Source organism: Pezoporus wallicus, unplaced genomic scaffold (assembly GCF_028554395.1).
Source record: "Pezoporus wallicus isolate ANWC-B61680 ecotype Strahan unplaced genomic scaffold, APGP_CSIRO_Pwel_v1 contig_1583, whole genome shotgun sequence".
NCBI lineage: Eukaryota > Metazoa > Chordata > Aves > Psittaciformes > Psittacidae > Pezoporus > Pezoporus wallicus.
In genome coordinates this window covers 1405673-1430823 of record NW_026637266.1, presented here as the reverse complement: position 1 = coordinate 1430823, position 25151 = coordinate 1405673, and the positions used below count along the sequence as shown (strand labels likewise).

The following is a 25151-nucleotide window of genomic DNA, read 5'->3' as shown; positions in this document are numbered from 1 at the left end:
ACAAGTCAAATCCATCTGATGTACTGGAACCATTTTTATAATTTCCATTATTGATAGACTTAACTGTAAATCTCCATGGTCACCTTGATATTTTTACAACACACGTGTTTTGGACTTACCTTAGAAGTCTTTTATAGGCACACAAAACTAGAATGATACTGTAAGATGGAACACTTATGAACTTAGGTGTTTCCATACCAGGCATTGTAAAAACCGTGTCTTAAATTCAGTTTCTGAAGAAAGGGGTCTTAAAAAGAAAAAATTTTGTTGGATACCACTAAAATAAGTTACTGCTTAAGAGCACTTGAGAAAAATATCCTAGCTTGTCACTGAAGTAACTTTGTAAAGTCAGCCTTCATATGCTACTTTATGATCCTTCCCAGTGTCCAGAAAAAACCAACCCAGTTGTGCCAAGAAACTGAGAATGAAGACGAAGGCTTTTGTTCTGCTATTTACAAGAAAAAGGAAGATGAAAACATTGAAGTAGATGATGATCATGTATTGCTCTTTACTCAAAACAGATCTAAAACTATACCTAAATTCTAAGTACTAAGCAATTAAAATTGCTTATGTGTAATAGTGCTGAAAAAACCTATAAGGAAATGGGCAGTATTAAGCATTCCACAGTACAGAAGTACTGTACTGTACAGATGTACAGGGAGCCTACAAGGGTGATAGAGAGGGACTCTTCACTAGGGACTGTAGTGATAGGACAAGGGGTACTGGGTTAAAACTTAAACAGGGGAAGTTTAGATTGGATATAAGGAGGATGTTCTTTACTGTGAGTGGTGAGGCACTGGAATGGGTTGCGCAGGGATGTTGTGAATGATCCATCCCTGGTGGTGTTCAAGGCCAGGTTGGGCAGAGCCTTGGGTGGCATGGTTTAGTGTGAGGTGTCCCTGCCCATGGCAGGGGGGTTATAACTACATGATCTTAAGGTCCTTTCCAACCCTAACTATTCTATGATTCTATTCTATGTCTGTCCTGTGGACTATGCTGGTTCTCATCCATAACTTAAAATATAAAGATCCAGTGGAGATGCTTAAAGACCTTAAAATATTTAAACATGATCAGCAAACTTTTGTAAGCTCTTGTTCCAAGCTGTCACTACTTCTTTCTAAAACAAGAACAAAGTGCTGCAGTGCTTAAAACATACCAAAGCTTTTTCTAGCTGGCTCAAGTTTCCATGGATTTAACCGTTTGATTAAATCTTCCTAACCTAGAAAGCAGCACTGAAGAATTTCAGGCTAGCTACAGGTAACTTAAATATTGTAAGAAAAAGTTCTTATTCTGGACTAGTCTTATCTTTTGGTAGATAATCTTTCCTAACAAAACCCTTAGAATGCCTGAATGATGTTCTGAGCTGAAGTAATGATACAGTGCTGTCTCTAATATTTATCTGAAGTACTAATGTTGAGGATTCTTTCCTGGTTAATACTAGTTTTTAAAAACTCAGGAAGATTTGACTTGTTTTCAGATGAAATATTTCAGTTCCTAAGGACTTGGAATTTAGCACATACTATGAGAAGTTAGTTTTCTGTGACTCTTTGCTGTGGGCTAATCTTTAAGTTAAAGATGCAAGCCAGGCAGGAGGAGAGGGTGAACCCACTCTTGCTAGAAGTAGTTTGTGACTGAGTTCAGATTATGTTGGCTGCATACCGGCTGTTTTATCCATACCATACAAAAAAAGATGCTGTATCACACTATTCTATTTAGTGTTCACTCTTTTTTCAAATGATTCTGTGTTGGCCCAGTCATTTCCCTAGATGAGGAGTGAGTTTGTTATTTTCTTGATGGATAGTTTAGTCGTAACTGGTTTTAGTTCTAGTAAATGTCAATGGAAAAAAAATGTCGATCCATTGTATACCGTGCCTATGGTGTTTTTTACAATCTCTATGCATGGGTTTCTTCTAGCAGGAATACTCTTCTATCAAGCTATGTCTATATAATAATAATTACTGTATTTTTTGTCTGCATAATAAGGACTTTAGGAGGTTAGTATCTGTGAAACTGCAAAGGCATGAAACAATCTCCTTTGTGCCAATTGAAATTATTTTTCACAAAATAACTGTTGAATTGCATCTGAAGGTGATTCTGTCCTCCCCCTTCCCCTTTTTTTTAATTTATTTTTAATTAATATTGTTAAAAGACAAGTGGTCAGAAACCAGCCTGAAGTAAAAGATTTTGAGTAGTTGGGGACCCAGGCACCATGCAAGTACGTGTGCATAGGGAGGGTGATCTCTGGCGTACGCAGTACTGGATGCAGTACACAGAGGCTTCTCTGGGAAGATGCACTAGGTTGTACTTGCATAGTAGAACAATATTTGCTTGTCCTTTTGAGTTCCTTTCAGCCTTTGGGCACAGTGCCAAACGTGGCAATAGCTAAAAAGCGTAGTGAAGATCACATACAAACTGGAAAACTCTGAAAGGGGCTGAAAAGGCAGACCGGTGTAAAACCAGTCATTGGAGAGCTGCATTCTAGTTCAACAGAATATATAGTCTGGTGTTACTTCAAGCATGTGAGTTGCATTTAAAATTAGTGGTTCTGTATGCTTTTTTAAATTAGTATTACTATTACTGTTATAGTTTAAATAGCAGCAGGAGCGCTGAAAGCATCAAGAGGCAATCTATCTCCCTGATTACGTTTACCAGTTAAGTGTTTGCATGTGGACCTTAAACAATATTGCTAATTTCTAATCTCTCTTCCCTTTTCTAAGTTAACAAGTTCTCTGTGCTTTGTTATGTCCATAAAAACTTGAGTTTGCATTCCACTTTTTTCAGTTTGTTGCCACTCAAAATGCTGTTTAGCCTAGGCTGCTTTGGGCTCCTGTCTTGCTTCACCTGCCTCTGTTGACTGCCTTTTCTAAGTGGCTCAATACAGAAGAGTAGCCCCCAAAATTAACACTAAAGCCAAAAGGTATTCTTGTCAGACACGTTTGCACAATTTGAAACTTGAGATTATTTTCAAGTATAAAAATCTAATGTCCTAGGGGATACTTTTTATCTCAGGAATCAATTCTTGCTTTTTAAATGTTTAGTACATTAATTTGTGTTTATTTTCCTGATGTAGGAGAGCATGCGTGAGATATGAAAAAGATAAATTCTAGTGGTTTTGTGAGGTCAGGATCACAGTAGGGAATCTGGAAGTGAAAGAGGAAATAATGTTTTGTAGTTCTCCTTCTCACATAACTTTGAGGAGAGCTCTAAAGACTTCTGTAAAAACAGTACAGGACATCACTTTTAACTGCAACATGGTTTCATCCTCATTGGCTGATCAGTTTTCTTGCATGATTTCTCCTACGTTGAATCCATAGCTCTGTACATTAATTGGAGCTATGTATCCAACCTGGAAAAAGAAAAAAAAAAAAGCAGGCAAGAAAAGCTGTTGGCTGCCGAGGTATCCTAGATGGTAATACAGAAATGTTGTAATCCTTGCATGGTAAGGAGTTAACGTACGGCCTTTTTTTATAGCTTTAGGGTGCACTTCTGCAAATGCTTTACGACATAATACTGCAATATCAAATGATACTACTTAGAGATCTTTTGTGCTGTAGTTCCAATTCCTACTAATGTTTCAAACGGCATTGTTTTTATGTAAACTGTTCATAATTAGTAAGAGTTGGCTTTTCTGTTGCAAAACTTTCAGGATGACACTTTCTAGTACGTCAGGTATTTTGGTTAAGTGGATGACTTCTGAGTGTTGTGGTTTGCTGTATACCAATCTGTTAACTGTGTTAAGCTCTATTGCACTACTTATATTTAAAAAAAAAAAAAAGGCAGTAATTTGAGCATCTTGGAGCTTTTCTCTCCAAAGGTGCTATCTGTCATGAACACTTGCACTGTTGACCGTGAATTTGGTACGAACATGTTAAAGAAATTGTCCTATGTGGTTTACTCAGCACATACAAGAAACTTCCCACGGTCAGCCTGTGTACTAACAAATGCAGTACTTTGTTGGACTGATGACATGACCACACACATCTTAAAATTAAAATCCTGTTTCCATTTATGGTGCTAAAGTTATCTTAAAAATTATCAAGAGTTGATCTTTTGCCCATGAACATTAAAGAAAGCTGTTGTGACAATAAAAGAAAATTTCTGTACATCTTAAGCCTGTTCCAAATGCTTTTTATATAATTAAGACCCTTTTCTATTTCTGCTTTATATAAAAACTGCAAAACATTTCAGATTTCTAGTACAGGAGAGTGTTAGGAGTGTATGGATTTAGACTACATGTGCAAGATAAAATTTTCGTTCACGCTTAGGATAGCTAATCTTCTGAAACTCAGAAAATCCAAGAATTGTATTAGATAGGATCAAGGCATAAGCTAATAGTTTTGTTTGGTGTATGGGTTTTGTGGTATTTGTTTGTTTTTTGTTTTGTTTAAGAAAGCCAAAACAATTCTCTGACTTCATCATTGTCTGGAGACTTGGAGAGACACAGGATGTGAAATGGAGAATACTGTATTAGGAGAACACTGATTCTGCAATGTAGATCCATGATTTGCTGAAACTTCCTAAAAAAATCCCCAAACTTGTGACATAACATGACCAGATAACCATATCTAGGGAACAGAAGTGAAACTTGACATAATTACTAAGGCTGCTCACAGTAGGACATAAAAACACATGAAAGCAAGTTAAACTAGGATTATTTACACTGTGAAACAGCAAAGTAATTTTCTAACTTTGTTTACAAGTAACCTCCTCTTAAGATGAAAACCTACCTTATGCGTTCTGGTGCAGAAGATACTGTTGTGGCCTCCCCTCAACCCTCCATTTGGTTACGATTTAAATTGTATATAGTGAAGAACAATGCCTTTCCAAATCTTTTCAAAAGGCATCTTTGGGCAGCAGTATCTACGCTTTCCCTCCATTGGGAATACAAAGCCTTTAATTGTTCTACCTTCTAAGCCCCTTGTATCTCAGCTTGCAGTTGTAAAAGTATCTGCCTGTAATGCATTTTGAAGTGCTACTATAGTCAGCTCTAAGTATGATGCTTTCAATTGATGGTGACATATGAACATGCAGAGCAGGTGCCATGTCCAGGTATGCGCTGGTGAGCAAGAGAGGTGTACGTACAAGGGTGTACCCTGGAACACTGCAGCACTCCCTGCTTTGAAGTAGTTACACCTTGAGGTTCTGGTCACTAAACTGTTACCTTTTATATACTGGAATAAGTTCTGTTGAATCACTTGTACCTAGTACTTCAAGAAATAAATGGGTTTCTCCAGGATCTATTTTATGGAAATTCTGTGACTGTGCAAAGAATATTCCAGGTCTAAAGTAACTTAATTTAAAGCAGAAACCATCACACTGTCCAGATAAAAGCAGGGATGGCTGGGTTTTTTGTTGAGTGAAGATGGATCATCTAGTAGTGCTAGCTTATATTGTGTCTTGCTACTTGTCTCGATGCTTGCTTTAACAGTAGGACACTTAGAAGAGCCAAAGATAGAACAAGGTCATCCATAACAGTTCTAAGCCACATTGAAATACAAGTTTTACTATTTTTTCATTACTAGATGCTTTAGAAACAAATGGTTGTCTTTTTTATTATTTATTTACCAAAGAAGTGCTGTCCTTACAGAAATATTGAGATAGATACTGTATGTTTAAATGCCCTGAACAAACGTTTGCGAGCACGTGAGACACACTTGGCTGAAAGCAGATTTTCAGCATTAGCATCTGATGTAAATAACAGAAACGTGTTTGTCACTGCACTGCTCTAACTCAGAACTTTACAATAATTCCAGTGTTTTTTTGACAAGGATAGATTTTTGTGACAAAAGTGCCTGGGGAAATAAAAATCCAAAAGTTGCCTGCAAGCTTAAATAAAGCTTTAAAAAATCACAGCCCATACTTGAGAATGGATGCTAACTCAACAACTGTACAGAGTAACTAGTCAATACTCAGAAGGGTTGAGAGGATTCAAAGACAGAGATAAATTTTGAGAAAGGAGTATTATGTTGCTTTTGAGAATTTACTGTATGCATTAAACTTCCAGTGTTTCTGCTTGGGCCTTAGCTGTGTAACTAAGAAAAATGAGTTAATGGTTAACTTTAAAGGAAAATTAGTTAGTTTGAACTATTGTATTTTTTAAAACACTCATTTTAATGACAGTCATTGGTGGGATTTTTCTTTTGCTTGTTACATGGAGAACTGTTTTGGGTTTGTTCTTTTTTTTTTTTACCTGTTAAGAGTGGCCACCAAGTGCTTTGATTACTCAGTTTACAGTAAAACAATTTGAGGAATAGATTTTCCTTGAGTGCAGAATTAAATGGGGGTGGTATGTGTTATACTGATATGAAGACTGAGTAGTAATAATTTCCAAGGAAAACATTATGGTGTTAAAACTCGTACATGTAGTTATTTGGGGCATGCAGAATATTAATAAGTACTTGGTTATATTTTGCCATTAATTTTATGCTTTAAAAATAGTCTATTTCTAGTTTTAATTGGAAAAGCTGACTTTAATGTTTCAACAACTATTTTTGAGTAGAAACATCCATTTAATGATACTTAAGAGCAACCTTTACAGTTGATCAGTAAATTCATTTAAAACTATGAAAGTAGTTTCATTTTTTTTGTCAAACCTAATGTGAAATATAATCTCTGGGCAACCCAAGACTGGCCATATGCTACTGAAACCAATCTTTCAGCTGCATATGGAGGCAAAGACACAATTTCCTTATCTAGTCCTACTTCTCAGCTAGACTGAGAAGGAAGGCGGCTAGATTGCCGTTACATAAAGAAAATAGGCAACCCAGTAATGTATTTCAGTTGTGCTGAATAGCTTAGCTTCTTCTTTTCAGACTGTAGCACTTAAACTTTGAGACTCAAATTTAAAATGTCTGTGGTTCAGATAAATTTTCACCTGTTATTTCTGTATTTTTCTTACAGATACATTTTATTGGTGTCCACTGTAATTAACTACAGAAAAAGCTGCATTCTGTTCTGCCAATTTAAATCTGTGATCTAGTTTTTCCTACTTTGTTTAATCCATGGCTAGTAAAATGTCCATTTTCTGTTCATGTTAGACTAAAGCCATGTTGCACCCAGTTGCCTTAACTGCTTGGAGGAAAACTGACCTTAACCATTTGAAGCTTTATGTATTTCTAAAATTGCTCTAACTTTTGTATAATTGCAATAAAACCTTTTAAATACAGACCAGCCACTGTTTAAAGAACCACTTGTCACTATCTTTATTGAATGGTCAAATATTTAAAAACAAAGAAAGAAACACCACCTTTCTTTAACGGGTAAACACCACTTGTTCTTTCCCTTTTTATTTTTCGGGGTCACTTTAAAGGTGGTGTACTTGTCATTTGCCCACAATGCTTTTCTCTTTTAGTGAGGGGCGTATGAAAAGGGCACGATGCCCCGGGCATGGAGAGATTAAGAACTAAACCCCTCTTTCCTCTAAAACTTAGGCTCACCTCAGGCCCCTCTGTGCTGTTCTGCATTTATGAAGCAGTTACTCAACCTAGAGCTGGGATATTGTTCCAGGTTAGCCCTTGATTATGAAAGCAAGCTTTTTGTGCAGTGCAGGCTTTTGTATTTGGGAAGGGGAAGAAGCGTTTATCTGTATTTCCTTTCCTTCTACACCCTAATAAAAATAGGTGTTTGGCTAAGGTGGCTTTTGAAGTGAAGCCCTGTGAGGCTGTGAGGAGCAGTCACTTTTTATCTTGCCGGCTGGACATGTGATGTTCAATGAAATTTTTGCCCTCGGGCTTAGTCCAAGTTCAAGAGTCAGTCAAAAATAAAATCCAACCCCCCAAAATAAACAAAAATACAGCCCCCCCCCCCAAGCACTAATTTGCCATTTCACCGTGCCTGACACAGCCCCTTATACTTAAACCAGCTGCTGCTTCCTGCCTGGGGCTGGTGGCGGCGTGTGGAAGTTCCCCGACACCTCCCGCCGCCTTTCCCCTGCTCACCTTGAGGAGCCGCCGCTATCTAACGGGCGCGGCGGGAGCGGAGCCCGGCCCCCCCAGGGCGGACCGTTACCCGCCCACAACCCCGGCGGGGACGGGTTCAGGGCGCTGACAGGCCTCGCAGCCCGCCCCCGCCATCTTAGGCCGCTAAGCAGCGGGAGGGGGCGGCGGGCCCGCGGCGGGGTGCCTCGCCGCCTGAGGGGATGGCGGCGGCGGGCATGGCGGCTTGGACGTGGCTCCTGCGGGCCCCCACCGCCACCGAGCTGCTGCTGGCGGCCCTGTGCTGGCTGAGCTGCTACTGGCTGCTGCGGCGGCCCCGGGCGCCGCCGGGACTGCCGCCGGGCCCGGAGCCTTGGCCGCTGGTGGGCAACTTCGCCTTCGCGCTGCTGCCTCCGCCGCTGCTGCGGAGATGGGCAGTGGAGGTGAGGGGCGGTGGCAGGGGCTGCCCCGCCTTCTCCCCCCACGTCTTCCTCACCGGCCTCACCAAGCTGTACGGCGGCGTCTTTCGACTGTTCGTAGGCAGCCGGCCCTTCATCGTCCTGAACACCTTCGGGGCAGTGCGGGAGGCGCTGGTGCAGAAGGCGGAGGTGTTCAGCGACCGGCCCTCCGTCCCCATCGTCCTCATGATCACCCGCAAGAAGGGTAAGCGGGGCCGGCGGGCTGCTGGGGGTCTGGCCGGGGAAGGTTAACGGACTGAAAGGGCCGTACTTGTCAAGAGCCCGAAGCGGGACCTGTTCGGTTTTGTGACTTCTCTACCGTTCGCTTACTTTTCGCTAATGGTGCGTATGCCTTGCCGTGCTGGTGACAGCCTGCAGGGAGAAACGCGCCCTCCCTGCCTTTAGATGAACGTGCAGCATGAGTGCGATGTGGTGTGCGCCGCAGGCGGCAGCGCGACACTGAAACGCCTGACCCCTTTACCTGTGGTTGTTGTGGAGGGGTTGGCGTTTGTGCGGGCACTCGGGGGAGAGCTAGTTCGTCACCTCGGGGCTTTCTGATTGTCGCTCTGTCAGGAGGAGACGTTTCGAATACTTTGGCAGCGGTATGAAACTGTGTGGTTCCCCAGTGCTTGCCAGGGTAACGGTGGTTAAGATTGGGCTTCTCGGAGTCCTGTAGCTGTGCAGTCTGCACTGCCTGCATGCAGGCTGCTGAGATGTTTACAGATGTGTTATTCTGCTTGCCAAAACCTACTGAGCATATTTGTTTTGTTGGTTTTTCTTTTAATAGGTCGACGGAGAGTTCACTAGTTTCGCAAAAAAAGGGCATGAGGAGTTCAAACACATGTTGTCAAATTCACGGTTAGCACTTCTGCGTGTTTGGCCTCTAAGGTCATTGCAGGGCCTCAGTGTTTGTGGAAAACTGCCTTCCACTCTCCGTTTAGGCGATACAAACCAGGAGGATTGTTAATGTGCTGCACTGTATTGTGAAACTTGTTTACCTTCTCTTCTCAAGGCCTGGCAAATCTGTTGGTTAATGCCTGAAACTTTTTTCTTCTATTTTTTTCTGTACCAGGGTTATCCCAGTAAGGATAAAAGGCAAGGAAGGGACCTAGATTGTGTTTATTAAACAGCAATCAGGTACCATTGCTGCAATTGGTTTAAAGGATAAGAAATAAATTATTAATGGTACTGGTTCGGTCGGGGACATCTTACTGGCATGTTGTAATAAAGTGTGAGAATATTTTTAGGTGCAGTACATTCAGCGAGGACTGGGAGGAAACTTAAACTTGGGGTTCAGACTTAAAAGGGGTGCATTTAGGTTAGATGCAAGGAAGAAATTCTTTACTGTGAAGGTGGTGAGGCACTGGCACAGGGTGCCCAGAGAATCTGTGGCTGCCCCATCCCTGGCAGTGTTCAGAGCCAGGCTGGATGGGGCTTGGAGCAACCTGGTCTAGCGGATGGTGTTCCTGCCCATGGCAACGGGGTTGGAACGGAATGAGTTTAAGGTCCCCTCCAACCCAAACCACTCTCTGATTCTATGAGCAGTTAGATGTTAGATCACTTTTAGCTGTGCTGTAAAACTGCATGTTAAGGCTTGTGGTGTATTTCTCCTGGAACGCTGTGAATTTTATGTGTTTCATGTTTTCTGCAGATAGGTCTCAGGCTTTTCTGAGCACGGTGACACAAGAGGAGACAGGGCGTTTAGCAACTTCTGCAGTTGGTGGATGCTCCAGGGGGGCTGAAAGTGTCAGGAGCCTGTTGCCTGGAGCGTTCTGCAGCCAAGTGCTGGGACTGTACCTGTCTGCATTGCGCTGTGTGGTGGCAGGGACATTATATTGCCTTACGTTTACTTTTATCTGGGAGGTCACCATAGGAATGAGGACTGTTACATTGCCCAGTTGTCTATAAAACCTACTGAGCTCTTATGTATTGCTTATGTTAGCTGGTGCAACCAGATCAATTGCTGCAGGTGTGAGACTATTGTGGAATTAACCACAAATTCCCTTTGCGTATTCTGACTACACAAAGGCATAGGTCAGTGAATATGGGCAGTGTGGGCCTGCCTGGCCTCCGTGCAAGGAGGTTCTCTAAAAGCCACTGGAAGTCACAGCTGCTGTCAGTAGCCTGGCTTGAATTTAGTGGTAGTGTGTAGGAGAGGACTGAACCTCTGCAGTGCTGCATTTGTACTACTGGGAAGGCAGTTGCTGCGGAACCAGTGGGGTAAGAGGGGAGCAATACATTTTCTGAAAGCTTTGTGTTTTTTTCCTTTTTCTGTGGTATAGGTACAATACCACAGTTTTCAGATATTGTCCATAAGAGCTATGTATTAGCGAGTCTTTCTCCTTGTGTGTGGTTCATTGTGGAGGAGGTGGATGGGTTACAGCACTCAAACTGGAGGCCTCTTATGTTTGGTCTGTGAATCTCCTGTGCTTAGTTTCATGAGTTCATGGGTGAGATTTTGCTATAGATCAGGGCAGTGACAGTTGTGTTTGCACTAGGAAAAAAAACAGAGAACTGGAATGATTGTATAACTTTAGATCTGCCCCTCATGACTTGGCTACTACAATGCTGGGATTCAGTAAGTGTCCATTTTGGATTCCCGCATCTTCATGCTGTAAACAAACTACCTGGTGTAAATTTAGGGGGCTGTTTTCTTCTAAGCTACATTTTCTGTTGTAGTTTTGTCTTTACCCTGAGCTGACATGCTAGGTATGTTACAGAAGAAAGAAGGGCTTATCTCAGCTGTGTGTGGCTGTGTTGTGTGCAAGATGCAGATAAAATATTGTGCCCAGGGGAGAGCAAGTAGGAATATCAGGAGTGGCAAATACTGCATTTCAACAACTGAGTAGCTGCCTTAGCTGGATGGAAAGCGTGGTGAAACCTTTAAGGAAAAGGTAGAAGTCAATTATTAATTGAAGGATTCTGCACATAATGCCTGCAGAAAGAGAAATACTATGGGGTGGGGGGGGGAGGGAGAGGAGTATGTTTTTGAATTTCTGTTTTAGTAAAGCATTTTTCTATTCTATATCTGTGAGAGGTGGCAAAGACTCAGTTGTAGAGTGGATGGTGCTTGAGTGGTTGTCTGCCTTTATAGTCCTGCCCTGTGTACATCCAGATGTGGACATTGGACAATACAGAAGTTAAATGCTATTAAATGTAATGAATTCTGTGTTTGTGAATGTTTCCAGTATTGCAGCAACACTAAAGCTAGCAGAAAGAAATCTGGGGGGAGGGAAAGAGGGGAAATAAAACAAATTTTCTATTTTTCTCTGTGTGTATTGCTCTGTTGGTTGTACTGACAGGTTTTCATTACCAGTTCATAGAATTAGCCCTGTGTAATAAGCATGAAATCCTGTTTTTTCTGAGTTCATGGTGCTTCAGAATTTATTATTGTATTCTTTTCAGGTTGGGTTTTTGTTGTTGTTGTTTTGGGTTTTTTGTTTGTTGTTTGTTGATGTTGTGTTTTCTTTTTTAAAGAATACAGATGCCTGTGTTGGGCATGTTCACTTTTCAGAGATTTTCTTCAAAAACAGTGAACTACTATTTCAGTACTACTGCCTGGCAGTGATCCAGTTAGCAGTTTTCTTTCTTATCGCTTGTTATTCTAACTTTATGCTCTTCTTCCTCCTTAATGTGTCTCCTGTTTATTCATTCCTAGTTTGCAAATCAGTTATTAGTATTCTGCAGTCTGGGGGTTCTGGGCTTCAGAAGACATCATGCCATTCAGCTGTGCCCCATGCAGGACTGTTGGAGAGACTGCTGGGAGGTTTGTTGTTTTCAGGCTTCCTGGATGGCTGCAAGTGTCTTCTTTACATTCAAGACAACAGGATCCTCTGTTTTGATCCTAAAACTAGTTTTCCTAATAACAAAAAGGGGAAGAGATTGTGGATGTATAGTCTGTTCTGTAGATACTTGTTGTGGGATAGAAATGGTGATAATGTTGTTTCAATAAATCCTCAATTTCCCCACCCCAGCCACAAACCATGAAAACCCAAATTGGTTCTTGGCCAAATTCAGCCCTCAATAACCCTGTTTTTCACCTACCTTACTTGAGGACACCAGTGCTATCAGGAAACATCACTTGAGAAAGGGAATCTGAAAATATTTTAGTTCTGTTTTTAAAGTGCCAGGGAGTAGACATTTCAGTAGGTTTCTGAAAGATTGTCTTCAGCAGGGAACATGAAGTTCAGCTGATTCTCAGCTTGTTCTCACTCCTGATGTTCTGCTTATTTTGTTTAGGACTTTCAAACCTAGGTCATGTGTTTGTATTCTTTGGTCTGTTGTTACTACTGTAAGTAGTTAATGTAATCAGGAAATCTGGCTGGAAAGTTTACCAGATTTATGTTACGCTGAACTATTTATACCTTTGGGATTGCAGACCCTTGTGAGTATAGTTACCTCATTTACATATCTATAGATTTATGTTGCTAGCCATAGATATCTTATTTGTTTAGTCTGCTTTTTGCATTAGGGGCTATGAACATTAAGTTGTAATAGAAATGTAGATGATGTTAAGTATCGAAACATGGTTCATCTTTCTGTTGCTGATTTCTTGTGGCCATTTCTCTTTCTTTCTTTTGAATTCAACAGTAAGGTTTGCAGTTGACAGCAGAATTGATGTTGCTTTTATAAAGTAACTTCTTATTTCCAGAAAAAAATATGCATGGCATCGCTTTACCAGAAGAGTAAGGGCAGAGCTACCCTGTAGCTGATGACTAAACTTTCTCAGGCTAATCATGAAGCCTGGGAACAGCTCTGATAGCACCGACGGTTTTAGTTGTTGCTCAGTAATGTTTATTCTGACCAAGGACTTTGTGAGTCTCACGCTTTGCCAGGGAGGAGGGAAAGCCGGGAGGAAGCAGAACAGGACACCTGACCCAAACTAACCAAAGGGGTATTCCATACCACAGCACGTCATGCCCAGTGTGTAAGCTGGGGGCAGTTACCCGGAAATGCAATATCACTGCTCGGTCGGGCGGGGTATTGGTCGGCTGGTGGTGAGCGGTTGTATTCTCTTCCCTTGTTATTTCCCTTATCATTATTATCATTGGTGGCAGCAGCAGTGGTTTGTGTTATACCTTAGTTACTGGACTGTTCTTATCTCAACCATGGGAATTACATTCTTTCGATTCTCCTGCCCATCCCCCCAGGAGCAAGGGGAGGAAGGAGAAGGAGGGGGGCAGTGAGAGAGCGGCTTGCGTGGTTCTGAGTTACCGGCTGGGCTTAAACCACAACTTGTTAGAAATAACAAGTTGTGTATTTTGTTATGCTGTGGTATCTTTGGTGTTGTCTGTTAATCAACAAAAGAGAATGTTTATACTTGAAGCTAAGGGATTTAATTTTAATGGTGTTTCATAATAACACAATCATGCAAAACAGGTGCCTAGAGGCATCAAAAATGTCAAGATGCAAATCAAGCAGGTTTTTGCCAAGTGGCTGTAAACCTGTCTTCACCTTCCCAGTTTGTCTACAGCATGCATATCCTGTATTTTGTTTATCACAAAATCACAGAATGGTTTGGATTGGAAGGGGCCTTAAGGATCATTCAGTTCCAACCTCCCTGCCATGGGCAGGGACACCTTCCACTAGATAGGTTGCTCAAAGCCCCATCGAACCTGCTCTTGAACATTTGAACACATTGTAAGCTAAAGAAAAACCTTGCTTGTAATAGAAATAGGTACACAGGGAAAAAGTATTGAGAATTTTGCATAGCGTGAAGGGGAAATTAAATAAAAACCAGTTTCTGTTTTAGTATCATCTCTTCTGCCTTGCTGAAGGAATTTGTGTTTCAGGACATTGAGAGGAAAAGGCTGTAGCAAGCATATGTCCCAGAATGTCAGTTCCTACATAATTGCCATCACTTGTCATAATGATGTAATAAGTTGTGATAAATTTGTAATAAATCATCTACAGTGGCTTTTCTCTGTCTATTAGTGTCTTGCAAAGACTAGTAAAAATATTGATGTAACTGTTACATTAATTTCATTTGTTGGGAAAAAGAGAGGCAGAATTTCCCGAAGCTGTTATAAAGAACCTTGTGGTCTTCCTTTAGCTCCTAGCTTGGGATAGATTTGCTGTGTATTGTTTCCCTCTGTTCTGGTACTCGGTTTGCACGCTTGTCTAACTATTTCTTGAAAATAGAACATTTTGGTTTCAGACTCTCCCTTTGTCTTCCAGGTGTTATTTTTGCACCTTATGGCCCTGTCTGGAAGCAACAGAGGAAATTCTCTCTTTCAACACTGCGTCATTTTGGAGTAGGAAGACTCAGCTTAGAGCCAAAAATCATTGAGGAGCTGAAGTTTATAAAGGAGGAAATGCTGAAGCATGGAAAAGATTCATTTAATCCCTTTCCAATAATTCGTAATGCAGTATCCAATGTTATCTGTTCCATGGCCTTTGGCAGGCGTTTTAACTACGAAGATACTGAGTTCAAGACAATGCTAAAGAACATGGCCCGTGCCCTAGAGCTAAGTGTGAACCGCTATATGATCCTGGTCAATATCTGCCCTTGGCTGTACTACCTTCCCTTTGGGCCTTTCTGGGAACTTAGGAAAACAGAATTAGATATTACTGCTTTTCTAAAGAAAATAATTGCACAGCACAGGGATACACTGGATGCAGCAAATCCCAGGGACTTCATTGATATGTACTTCATCCATGCAGAAGAAGAAAAAAACAACAAAGAGAGCAGTTTTAATGAAGACTACCTGTTTTTTATCATTGGTGATCTCTTCATCGCAGGCACAGACACTACTTCCAACACATTACTGTGGTGCCTGCTCTACATGTCTCTCTACCCAGAAGTACAAGGTAAGACTATTTGTGTTCTAGGTGTTTTATTCCAGACTGTAACGCTCTAGTTCGATGTTCAAAACCAGAAGCAAACAGCAGCAGTAGAGAAGTCATTTGGAGTGCAAATAGTGTATGTGTAAAATGAAAGGTTGGTATGTAGTCAGACATCTTCTAACCTGCTCTGCTATGATAATCTCTAGCTTAGTGCTATATATTAACTACTCAAATGGCACTTTAGTCTATTCATTTCTTCTGGTTTGGGACAATTTTTCCCAAGCAATTCCAGGGAGCCTGAGCATAGTTCAAAAGTTTTGTCAGTTGTGGCATTCCAGGCCTATAATACTGGTATATGAGAGATACATAGCGGTTGAAGCCTGCTTTTATGCCTCTGTGATCAGGGAAGCTCTTGAGTTTAGTGACAGAGTCTGGAGAAGTGAAACACTACCCACTGTAAAGGAAGATCTAATTAGAGACAGCTTAAGTAAATTGGACTACCACAAGTCCATGGCAACAGCTGGTCAATGTCATTGCAAGGTCTCTCCCCGTCAGTCTTGAACAGTCTTGGCATTTGGGTAGGATGCTCATGACAGCAGGGGAAGACACATGGAGCACTTGGCCCCAGAGGAGAAGCAGAGGGATCTGGGCTTGTTCAGTGTTAGGGAAAGATGACTGAGGGGAGACCTTATGCTGCCTACAGCTGCCTGATCGGAAGATGCTATGAAGATGGTGGCAGTCTCCTCTGAGGTGTGAAGTGAAGAGAAGCAGCAGAGACAGTCTAGAATAAACAAATTCTGATCAGATACTAGGAAAAAAAAAAACAACTCTGCCCTGTGAAGAAAGCCAGGAGTACAACAGGTTGCCCTGATGCTTAACAGAATCCCCAGCTTTGGAAGTGTTCAAAACTCAGTGGGGTATGACCCCGAGTAGTCTGATCTACCCTCAGAGTTGAATCTAATTTGGAAGATGACTGTGTTTTGAGTAATAGTTTAGCTCAGATGACCTCCAGAGGTTCCTTGCAAAACAGATGTTTGATGGTGCTGTGATCTGGTTACCGTTTGTAACAGAGTTCTAGAAAATTAATTTTAGATTTTTGTGGATATAAAAAAAATACCAGTAGTGTTGGAGATGTTGCAACATTAAAACAGTAGTTGCTAGCATTGTGTTCAGGACTTCTTAGGATAAATTTTCATTGCCAAAGACTTAAAATTCATTTTGGTTAAATATTTTTCTATATTGAGTCTCGTTACAGTACATAAGTTTGCAAAGCCAGTGTTGTGTTTTTATTATAGTACTGTTTAGCAAATTTAGATGGTTGAATTTAAGAAAAATAAAGCAATTTGGTTTATTCATTTATTACCAGCTTTTCCTGAAGTGCTACATAGCAGCTTATTTCCACAAGAAAGATTGTTGGGGGTATGCTGACTAGAAACCTTGAGCAGATTCTACTTAGGCAATTCTACCTCAGTTTACAGTAGTGAAACATTTTCCCAAGAGACCACCGCTTTGCCCAGGCTTCTTGCTAACCTGGAGTGGAGAAGGTTAATCCTCAAGTTATCCAAGAACACACTATAAACCTGGAATACTTCTATCAAGTATTTCACTTTTTGAGGTTTTCATGTGCTGCGGCTGCTTTGCAAATAAGCAAATAGGTACTTGTTTACCTATTTGTCTGGGAACAGTCTCTTTAAATAGGTCAAGATCATAGTTTATTGCACAAAGTCAGCCAAATTGTTGAGCAAAGGTTGCAAATTAGGGCATTGGTTCAGTACGTGGGAGAGAGAGTCCACTGGGGACAAATGTACAATAAAGTTTTATTGCATAGGCTTCTTATTCTTTTTTTTTTTAATGGTTGTGTGTTATCACTGCTTGATTTGATATGCAGATACATGAATTAGATATATTCTGAATGACGCAAATGAGAAGAGTTTGGGGCTGGGAGGGTTTAACCCCTTTCTCTACTGCCTGGTACTGTACATAGATGTGTTCGTCAGTTCTTGCTCTTGTGCTGATCTCCAAGTTTTATTGCTTCTCTCTGATTTCAGTTTTCCTTATGCTGTGGCTATTGTTGAGCAACATAAAAACAGGCTCAGTAGTCCAGAGTATATCACTTAGCTATGTAGTGTGATTCTCTTACATCTAGTATCCCATTCTGTATGTATCCTGATTGCCTGGGAGTCATGTATGGGCCTCTATTTTTATTCCCCCCGGTAGTATGTTTCTTTTATCCTGTAAAGGAAATAACCTGAATTGCATAGCTCTTAGCATAGCAAATGCTGCAGACATGGAAGGGCAAATGAAGGGCTATCAGGCGAAAAAATGGAAAGGATGTATTTGTCTGTGGAAGCCAGTTTTGCTTTTCACATGGAAAAAGAGAAAAGAGAGAAAAGGGGTATGTGTGCACATGGGTGCATATAGGGAGGCAGCAGGGAGTATTGGGTTTAGTCTGTTCTCTGACTTTGTTTTGGTCTGTGACTTCTGAAGATCAGTGTGATTTTTAAATACATGAAAGGCAGTGGAGCAGTTCAGTTAACACACTGTTAGTGGAGAACTCTTGACGTCTACATTTCTGCAGTTGGTAATGTGAGCAGCGGTTTGACTGCTTTCTGTATAGTTCCACCTATCTTCAGAAACTCCAAAGAAATGTTGTTCAGGATAAAATGCTGGTGTGATATTTGGCGTGAGACAGTGTCCTTTATTTTTATTTTATATTTTTAACATTGAAAGCTTTACTCATTTAATTTACTGTGGACATGCATACTTGAAAACAGGGCCATAATGTGGCCTTTTAAAAAGTAGCGAAATCCCACAGAGAAGGTCCTCGAGACTCACCCAACTGGCAAGGTACTTTTTTATTCTGTGTTCCTCGTATGAAGACCTGTGTTCTTAGCAAACCCAGCAGGTGGCAGCAACTGCTCACTGAACACAGTTTGTGCAATATAGAGTCAGAATAGTTTGGGTTGGAAGGGACCTTCAAAGGTCATCTAGTCCAACCCCCCTGCAATGAGCAGGGACATCTTCAACTAGATCAGGTTGCTCAAAACCACATGCAGCCTGGACTTGACAGTATTTCTGAATGTTTCTCTGAAACAGACACTTCTTTCTTTGCGTTGAGCTTTTATTTAATCTTGAATAGGTGCTAAGGAGAGAAAATAGCAAAAAACTGAAGAGTATCAGCAGCCTGGATCTTGGAAAAGGCAAACAGGACAACCACAAAATACTCACAATATCAAGGGTGAAAAATGAAAACTTTTGACAAAAGGTTAATTTTGAGGTCTCCTCTTTCAAAATTGTCTTGCTGTGTAGCCAGATTCCAAGTCACCTGGAAGAAAAGGCACATCATCTATACATGGGTGAAGCAAATGTTGCATCTTGGAAACTTCTGTGATGAAAATTACTTGTATGCTGAGCCTTGGGGGAGACGAAAGCGGCAAACACATCGTCTGACACTTTCTGCCTCACATGAACGAGAGGGGAGATAAGCTCGTTAACTTCTTTTTTTCCTCTGCAGAAGGGCTGTGTGGGGAAAAGGGCATCAGCTGCTGCATTTTGGGGGAACTGGGAAATGGCTGTTCTGTGAGTTTAGAGTTTAGGTTCTGTGAATAGAAAGTAGGAAACAGCAAGAACAAGTCAAATGTTAGTGTAAGCTTCAATGCTTGCAGTAACAGCATCAGAGTTCCTGCTTTAGAATGAAGTATCTAAATCAGCTGCAAGGAAAGCTTTCCCGTCTCTTCACCGCCTTTCAGGGTTCTAAGAGCTGGATCTCCCCAGGGACTGCACTGCATGCAGTCTGGTTTTGTTCATTTTTTTCAATGCAGGCCAGAAGCTTGATGTTTTCACCATTCAAACTACTGTGTAGTTGAACTAAGATTATTAATACATTTGGAACTAGAACAGAACTTCTCCTGTACTTTTCCAATACAGAGGTGCTAGCAATGTCTGTCATCTCAGTGGCTTTACTCTTGACAGTTGTCAAGATTGCGCTTGGTTGTTTTGTTTTTAGCTGACTCTGTTCTTAAGGCTTATGTTGGTGTAGTTATTTCAGCCAGGGATCACATGTCTTGTAGTCATAGGCAAATGAAATTGAGATGATGTCTTCTCACATGTTATGTGTATTTTTTATACTTTTTTTTTTATTTTCTCGCTCCCTTTGAATAGAGAAGGTTCATGCAGAAATTGAAGCAGTTCTAGGACATGACAAAGTTCCCTCTCTTACCCACAAGGCTCAAATGCCCTTCACAGAGGCAACCATTATGGAAGTGCAGAGGATGACTGCTGTTGTTCCCCTTTCTATTCCTCGAATGGCCTCAGAAACCGCTGGTAAGCGTTTCTAGAGACTTACTAATGCTCTGTTTCTTTGATGGTCTTTGGTCTGATGGGACCTCTAGTGAGAATTTACAAAGACCTCCTTTATGTGTTAGACATGTAACCCATGTATGTAAAATGCCATTTACAGAGAGTAGCTGGGCTTTAGATACTCCTCTATTTAAGCAGCATGTCTGATCTAACATCCAGAAGCATTCTAATTTAGAGCAATTTATTTTCTGGGGGTTGGCTTGTGTTGACTGTTGTACTTAGTGGTCATTGGTGGCTGAGACTCCACTTCTGTATCTGAAACAGCAGAGTTGGTTTTGGCCATCTGACGCATCAAGGTCTGAAAACATCAATTTGGAGCAGTTGATTTGCTAAAGCTTGAAAGGATTATACCATTGAGCTCCACATCTACAGGAAACAATAATAAATATCCTTTTCCAAGTCATCTTGTTGGCAATATGTTTTCATTAAATGACTCACAAGCTTAAGTGAGTGAGAGGTAGCAACACTTGGCTTTCAAACCTACTACTGCATTGATCTGCTTTTAAAATGTTTTGGCTTGCACGACAGTGAGGAGCAACAAGCTGAAATGAGATGAGTCACTTCAGAACTCTTTTGCAGTAAGAGTTCAAATCCCATTCTTCTTCTTTACCTTTGCTGTGGTGGGGTTCTGTGACAGCACAGGAACAGGAGGAAACTGCTTCGCAGTACTTTGATGCAGCAGCTAATTTCTAATGGTCACCGCTGCATTTTCCCATGCCTTTTCCCCACACAGAGGTGCTCCTGTTAACAAAATGTCTTTCCAGCTGCTCTGGCCTGCATGATTTTGACTCAAGCGGCCTAGCATAGATCAACTTTGCTTTAAGCTCCTGCTACATTTGCAGCCCACAGTTAGGGAGCAGTATTGGTTTTGTGACACCTTCAAGTCATCTTTTTGGCAGTATAACTCTCTCATGTTTACTTCTAGCATCTTGTCAGATCCTCTGTCTCTGTGCTTTTGTTTAAAGTGCTGCAGGGATATACTATTCCTAAGGGCAGTGTGATCGTGCCCAACTTGTGGTCAGTACACAGAGATCCTAACATTTGGGAGAAACCAGATGAATTTCAACCATCAAGATTTCTGGATGAAAATGGCCAACTAATTAAGAAAGAGGCTTTCATTCCTTTTGGAATGGGTAAGATATCCACATCCAGTCAGTAGCTGTTTGGGGAGGTGGTGGTGTTTCAAGTGTAGGGCCTTCGAGGCGTGAGATGTAAAAGCTGTGCATAGGACCAGTTCCAGAACTTGTTCTACTATTAGTTAGAGGCTTGCAGGATGGGTTGGGTTCCTCAAGTCTCCAGTTGCTAGGCAGAAATGAGAAATGATGACTTCTCCCTTGATAATACTTTTGCTGCTAATATGAAGCAGTACAGCTGAGGAAGGCTTATATTCAAATATGGGAGACCAAAGCTTCAGAGTTCATAGCTTGATAGTTGTTTGAGCTTTTTTGTGTTTGGACTATGCTAGCATAGGAATTGCATGCATGTTAACAAATGGATCAACAGTATAAGACTAGTAATATGTCTCTTCTAACTGTTCTTTAGGTAAACGTGTGTGCATGGGAGAGCAGTTGGCAAAAATGGAGCTGTTCTTAATTTTTGCAAGTCTAATGCAAAGCTTTACATTTTTGTACCCTGAAAATGCTGCAAAGCCATCTATGGATGGAAGGTTTGGTCTAACTTTAGCTCCATGCCCATTCAACATAATAGCTTTGAAGAAATGATACATCAAAAAAGATTACACAAAGAAATACTGCACTTTTAAAATCCAGCTTTATTTTGTTTCCAGCTTATTTTCTTACTTTCTTCCCAGAAAAACACCAACTGCATAGGCTTTCATAGTCAGTGAGAATGATCCATTTGCACTTCTGGAAAGAGAAGAATTTTTTTTGGCTGCTGTTGCATTCCACAAACAAACAACGGCATAGTTTGCAATTTGATATTAAAACTAGCTGGGCTTAACCCCTCTGTCTATAAGCTCTTACTGTCAGTTTGTCAAACGTTAATTATGGGAGAATGGTCCAAAACATGTATTGATGTTTTAGAAAATAGCAATTTTTATTTTGGTAAAAACAGTATGTAAACATTTATTTTACCAAATGAGTGAAGGACATCATCTGATACCAAAAGGATTAATGAGTGAGAGGGTATTAGCATTTTCTGTGTAAAGAAACATTGTAACTGAGCTTAACTAATAGCAAATTGTTTTTGGAAATTACTAAATGACACTTCTTTTAACTTTGGAGGTTACTTCTTACAAGTAACTCACAGGTTTAGACTGGATCTAATCAGTGTGGATTCCTGGATCCAGACATTCTTGGCTATCAGTGCTTGCTATAAACAAGCAGGTATCAACTCTGAAAACTCAGGCTTGGAGGACTAATGAATCCTTGAATATACCATGTTCTTAACATGAAAGCAGTGTGGAGCATCTGGATGCAGATGTTCTCTCTCAGAATATAAATGAGAGCAGATTTCTCTAACAAGAAACAGCAGAAGTCTGTACTCTCTGGTGCCAAGCAGGTATTCCAGACATCTGTGCTGCCACTTCGCATTTGTGGTTTTCCCCACATCAGCAGTGGTTGCAGTGTGGATGAGACCAACAGCCCATTCATTAGGGAAAACTATACATGCATAATCCTGACACTGGGGCTTGCACTTGTTTTTTTCACTTACAGGCAGTGTGGACAGTACTGTCACAACCTGTTTGGATTTGGGAACTGGAGTTTTACTTCAAATATGGCATTAATATGGCACTGCACATGTGGATCTTGCACTTTTAGGCATAGAACAGGAGGAATCTGACAAACTTGACATTCGAGTATAAAGACTTTATCTTTCGTATGGAGTACAAAGATCTGTAGTTCATACGGTATTACTGTACCTTACTCTTTTCACATGCAAAATTCTAGTTCTGTTCACCACTCTCAAACCAATTACCAAGGAAGCCTACTGCTAGGTGTTTCACAAGGGGGCACTCAGTCTTTTATTTGAAAGATTTTTTCAAACATTGAAAGCAATCTTTTGAGGGACATGTGACAAATCACCTTTAAATAATTGTTCTTCATCATCTTTAGATCACTTTATATACACCTTTTTATCTAGCAGTACTTCATATGACATGAAGTAAGTATGTAAGTATTCTTTTAAGGAGATACATATTTTTTCCACCCCTCATTGAAGATCTAGAAAATATCTGCAGTCCTTCTAATGTCAAGTTTACAAGACTGAAATGTAAAATGGAATTGAGAATTGCATAGCAGAAATTAAGTCTAAATTGTAAAGGAAGAATTGACTCTTCAGCTTTAAGTTAACCTCTGGTTTTGTCACTTTTTAACTTGGAAGTTTTAAAAGCCAGGTAGTGCCTAGCAAAAACTGTACCGTAGTTATTTTGAATTTAAATTAATGTTTCCTGTTATGTGTTTTGAATAACATAGTGTCTTAATTTCTGGATGATGTGTTTGGTTGGTCGGGTACCCCACTATTTGTGTGACAACTTCCAGTTCATATATAGGCTAACTTATGACTTCAGAGGTTAGCCCTTGCTCATGTTAAAACTTTTTCTTTGGGGTTTTCAAAAATGTCATACGTAGCATGGTAAAAGTTGAGGTTTGTGCCAATGCTAGTAAACTTGCACTAAGCACTGACAGTATTGGAGTAATAAGCACTTATTTCTTTAACTTTCTATTTTTCAATGGATAAATAGATTTTGTACAGTTGGGATTTTTGTCTGGAAGTCCTTGAAATGGTGTATGCTTAATTGCGAAGCTAAAAGTGTGTGCTAATAATATTTATCTTTCTGTTGAAATGCGTCTTTCAGCCACATGATGATGTGTGCAACTGATCGCTCATGTAAAATACATGTCCTTTTAATCAATGAGGACACATTTGAAAAGCACTTTAGTTTTTTTTACAGATTCCAAAGAAGGCACAATGCCCATAATCCCCTAGGTGTGGAATTGTACATGATTGTGCTTGTTTTGCCTGCTGGATTTAGTTTAAAATGTCACCTTTGAAAACTATCCTTTCAAAATTATCCTTCTACAAGTAGCACTTTGAGAATGTGGATTTTGGTGATACCTATCATCAAAATGCTGCATAGTGCAACGAGATGAAACTACTGATGTGAAGGAGCAACCATGTCGATGTCTGCCAGAATGCAGGATGCTGTTGGGAGTGACAATAAAGACCAGCCTTTCATGCCTTCCAGATGCACTGAAACTTTCACAGGATGCCATGAGAGTAGCTAAACAACAGCATAAAACCAGTGAAATATTTGTTGTTTTAGAAGTGTGTTACCATCTTTGGTAAGCTGTAAGTAAAAGTGGTAGCAGATTTGGGTTGTGTTTGTAAATGTATCCTTCCCCTCCCTTTTTTTTGGCAGAGGAAGCATCTCGAATGCCTTGTTGAAAAAAAAAATGTATGTTTATATAAGTGAATGGCTATTTCTGAATGCTGAAAATGTCTTTATTTCTAAAAGTGACTTCAGACTTAACTTCAGTGTAATTTTATTTTTAATAAAGTAATTTCCAAGTAAGTTGTTTTAATGAATTCTGCTTGTCGTTTGAGCTTGTGATGTTTGGTGTTTTACATCTTAAAAAGAAAGCTTTTGAGTAAGAGGATGTTATGAAATGTTTTGGATGAGGAGTGGAGAAGGTGGGAGAATAAAGTGGAACTGGGATGATACAATGCCAGGCATGTTATGTCCAAATGCTAGAAAGAGTGTATTTCAAAACCACTGCTACTCAGAATAAAAGGAGAGGGAAGAGTAGAGCTGAGGAAGATAGAAGGGCAAATGAGCTGTCACCAGGAGGAGATGCAGAGTCTGACGAACGATGTTGGAAAGAGTTTAAGTGTGATTTTGTTGGACTCCCAGTGTATAGCAGGTCAGAGGAGGAAGGGGATGCTCAGGGAGAGCTTGGGGTGGGGAGCAGATTGCCTCTGGCCTCAAGGGAGCCCAGGGAGAGGCAGAAGATGCTTGTGTGCAGAGAGGGAGGGAGGGCTGAGCTGGGGGTGACTGAAGTGCTGGTATGTAGCAAGAACTGAGCGCTTGGAGCCACAGCTGTGTGTGGAAATCCTGTGTCTTACACCCTGGAGTAGGTTGCAGGTAACTTGGCACAGTACTATATATTTCTTTTGGGTGATTACATTAATTACCCACTTAACTGTCATTTATACACAGGGAAAGATAACTCTGAGTCCGTGGGTAAAGGTGGTTCCAGAGGCCACTTGCTGCTCCTGACTAATGTGCTGTCAGATGAGAGTGAGCGAGGAAAGGGGGGATTTTTTGCATCGCACTCTTGGTATAAAGTGTAGAGATACGATAGACTTCACTTCTTTTGTATGAAGAAAGCGAGTTGCTTAATGTTTAGCCCGATGGTGACTCAAGTAGAATATGCTGCAATTGCTGGATTATGAAGTACCCCTGTTGCTGACTGGAATTGCTGGTCCTTCTGGTAATTAGATGGAAAACTACGGTGGCCGTCTGCACCTGGTGTGCTTCAGCCATTGGTGTTTATAAAGGAAGGATTATAATTTTTAATTTTACTGTATAGTTTGTGCTAGCCTGAAAATAAAGTCTCCTCCTAGTCTGGCAACATTCATTTTATGGGTGCTCCATAATGCTTTCTAATGCTGA

At 40.7% G+C, this 25151-nt stretch overlaps 1 protein-coding gene across 1 annotated transcript; it reads left to right on the top strand.

Moving 5' to 3' along the window:
* Positions 1-8069: 8069 nt before the first annotated feature.
* Positions 8070-24052, top strand: LOC130596697 (cytochrome P450 2U1). Its single transcript, XM_057404570.1, has 5 exons — positions 8070-8576; positions 14549-15181; positions 19319-19480; positions 20482-20649; positions 21059-24052. Exons 1-5 carry the CDS (start codon positions 8138-8140, stop codon positions 21235-21237), a joined length of 1581 nt encoding a protein of 526 aa, XP_057260553.1. The 5' UTR covers positions 8070-8137; the 3' UTR covers positions 21238-24052.
* Positions 24053-25151: the final 1099 nt, after the last annotated feature.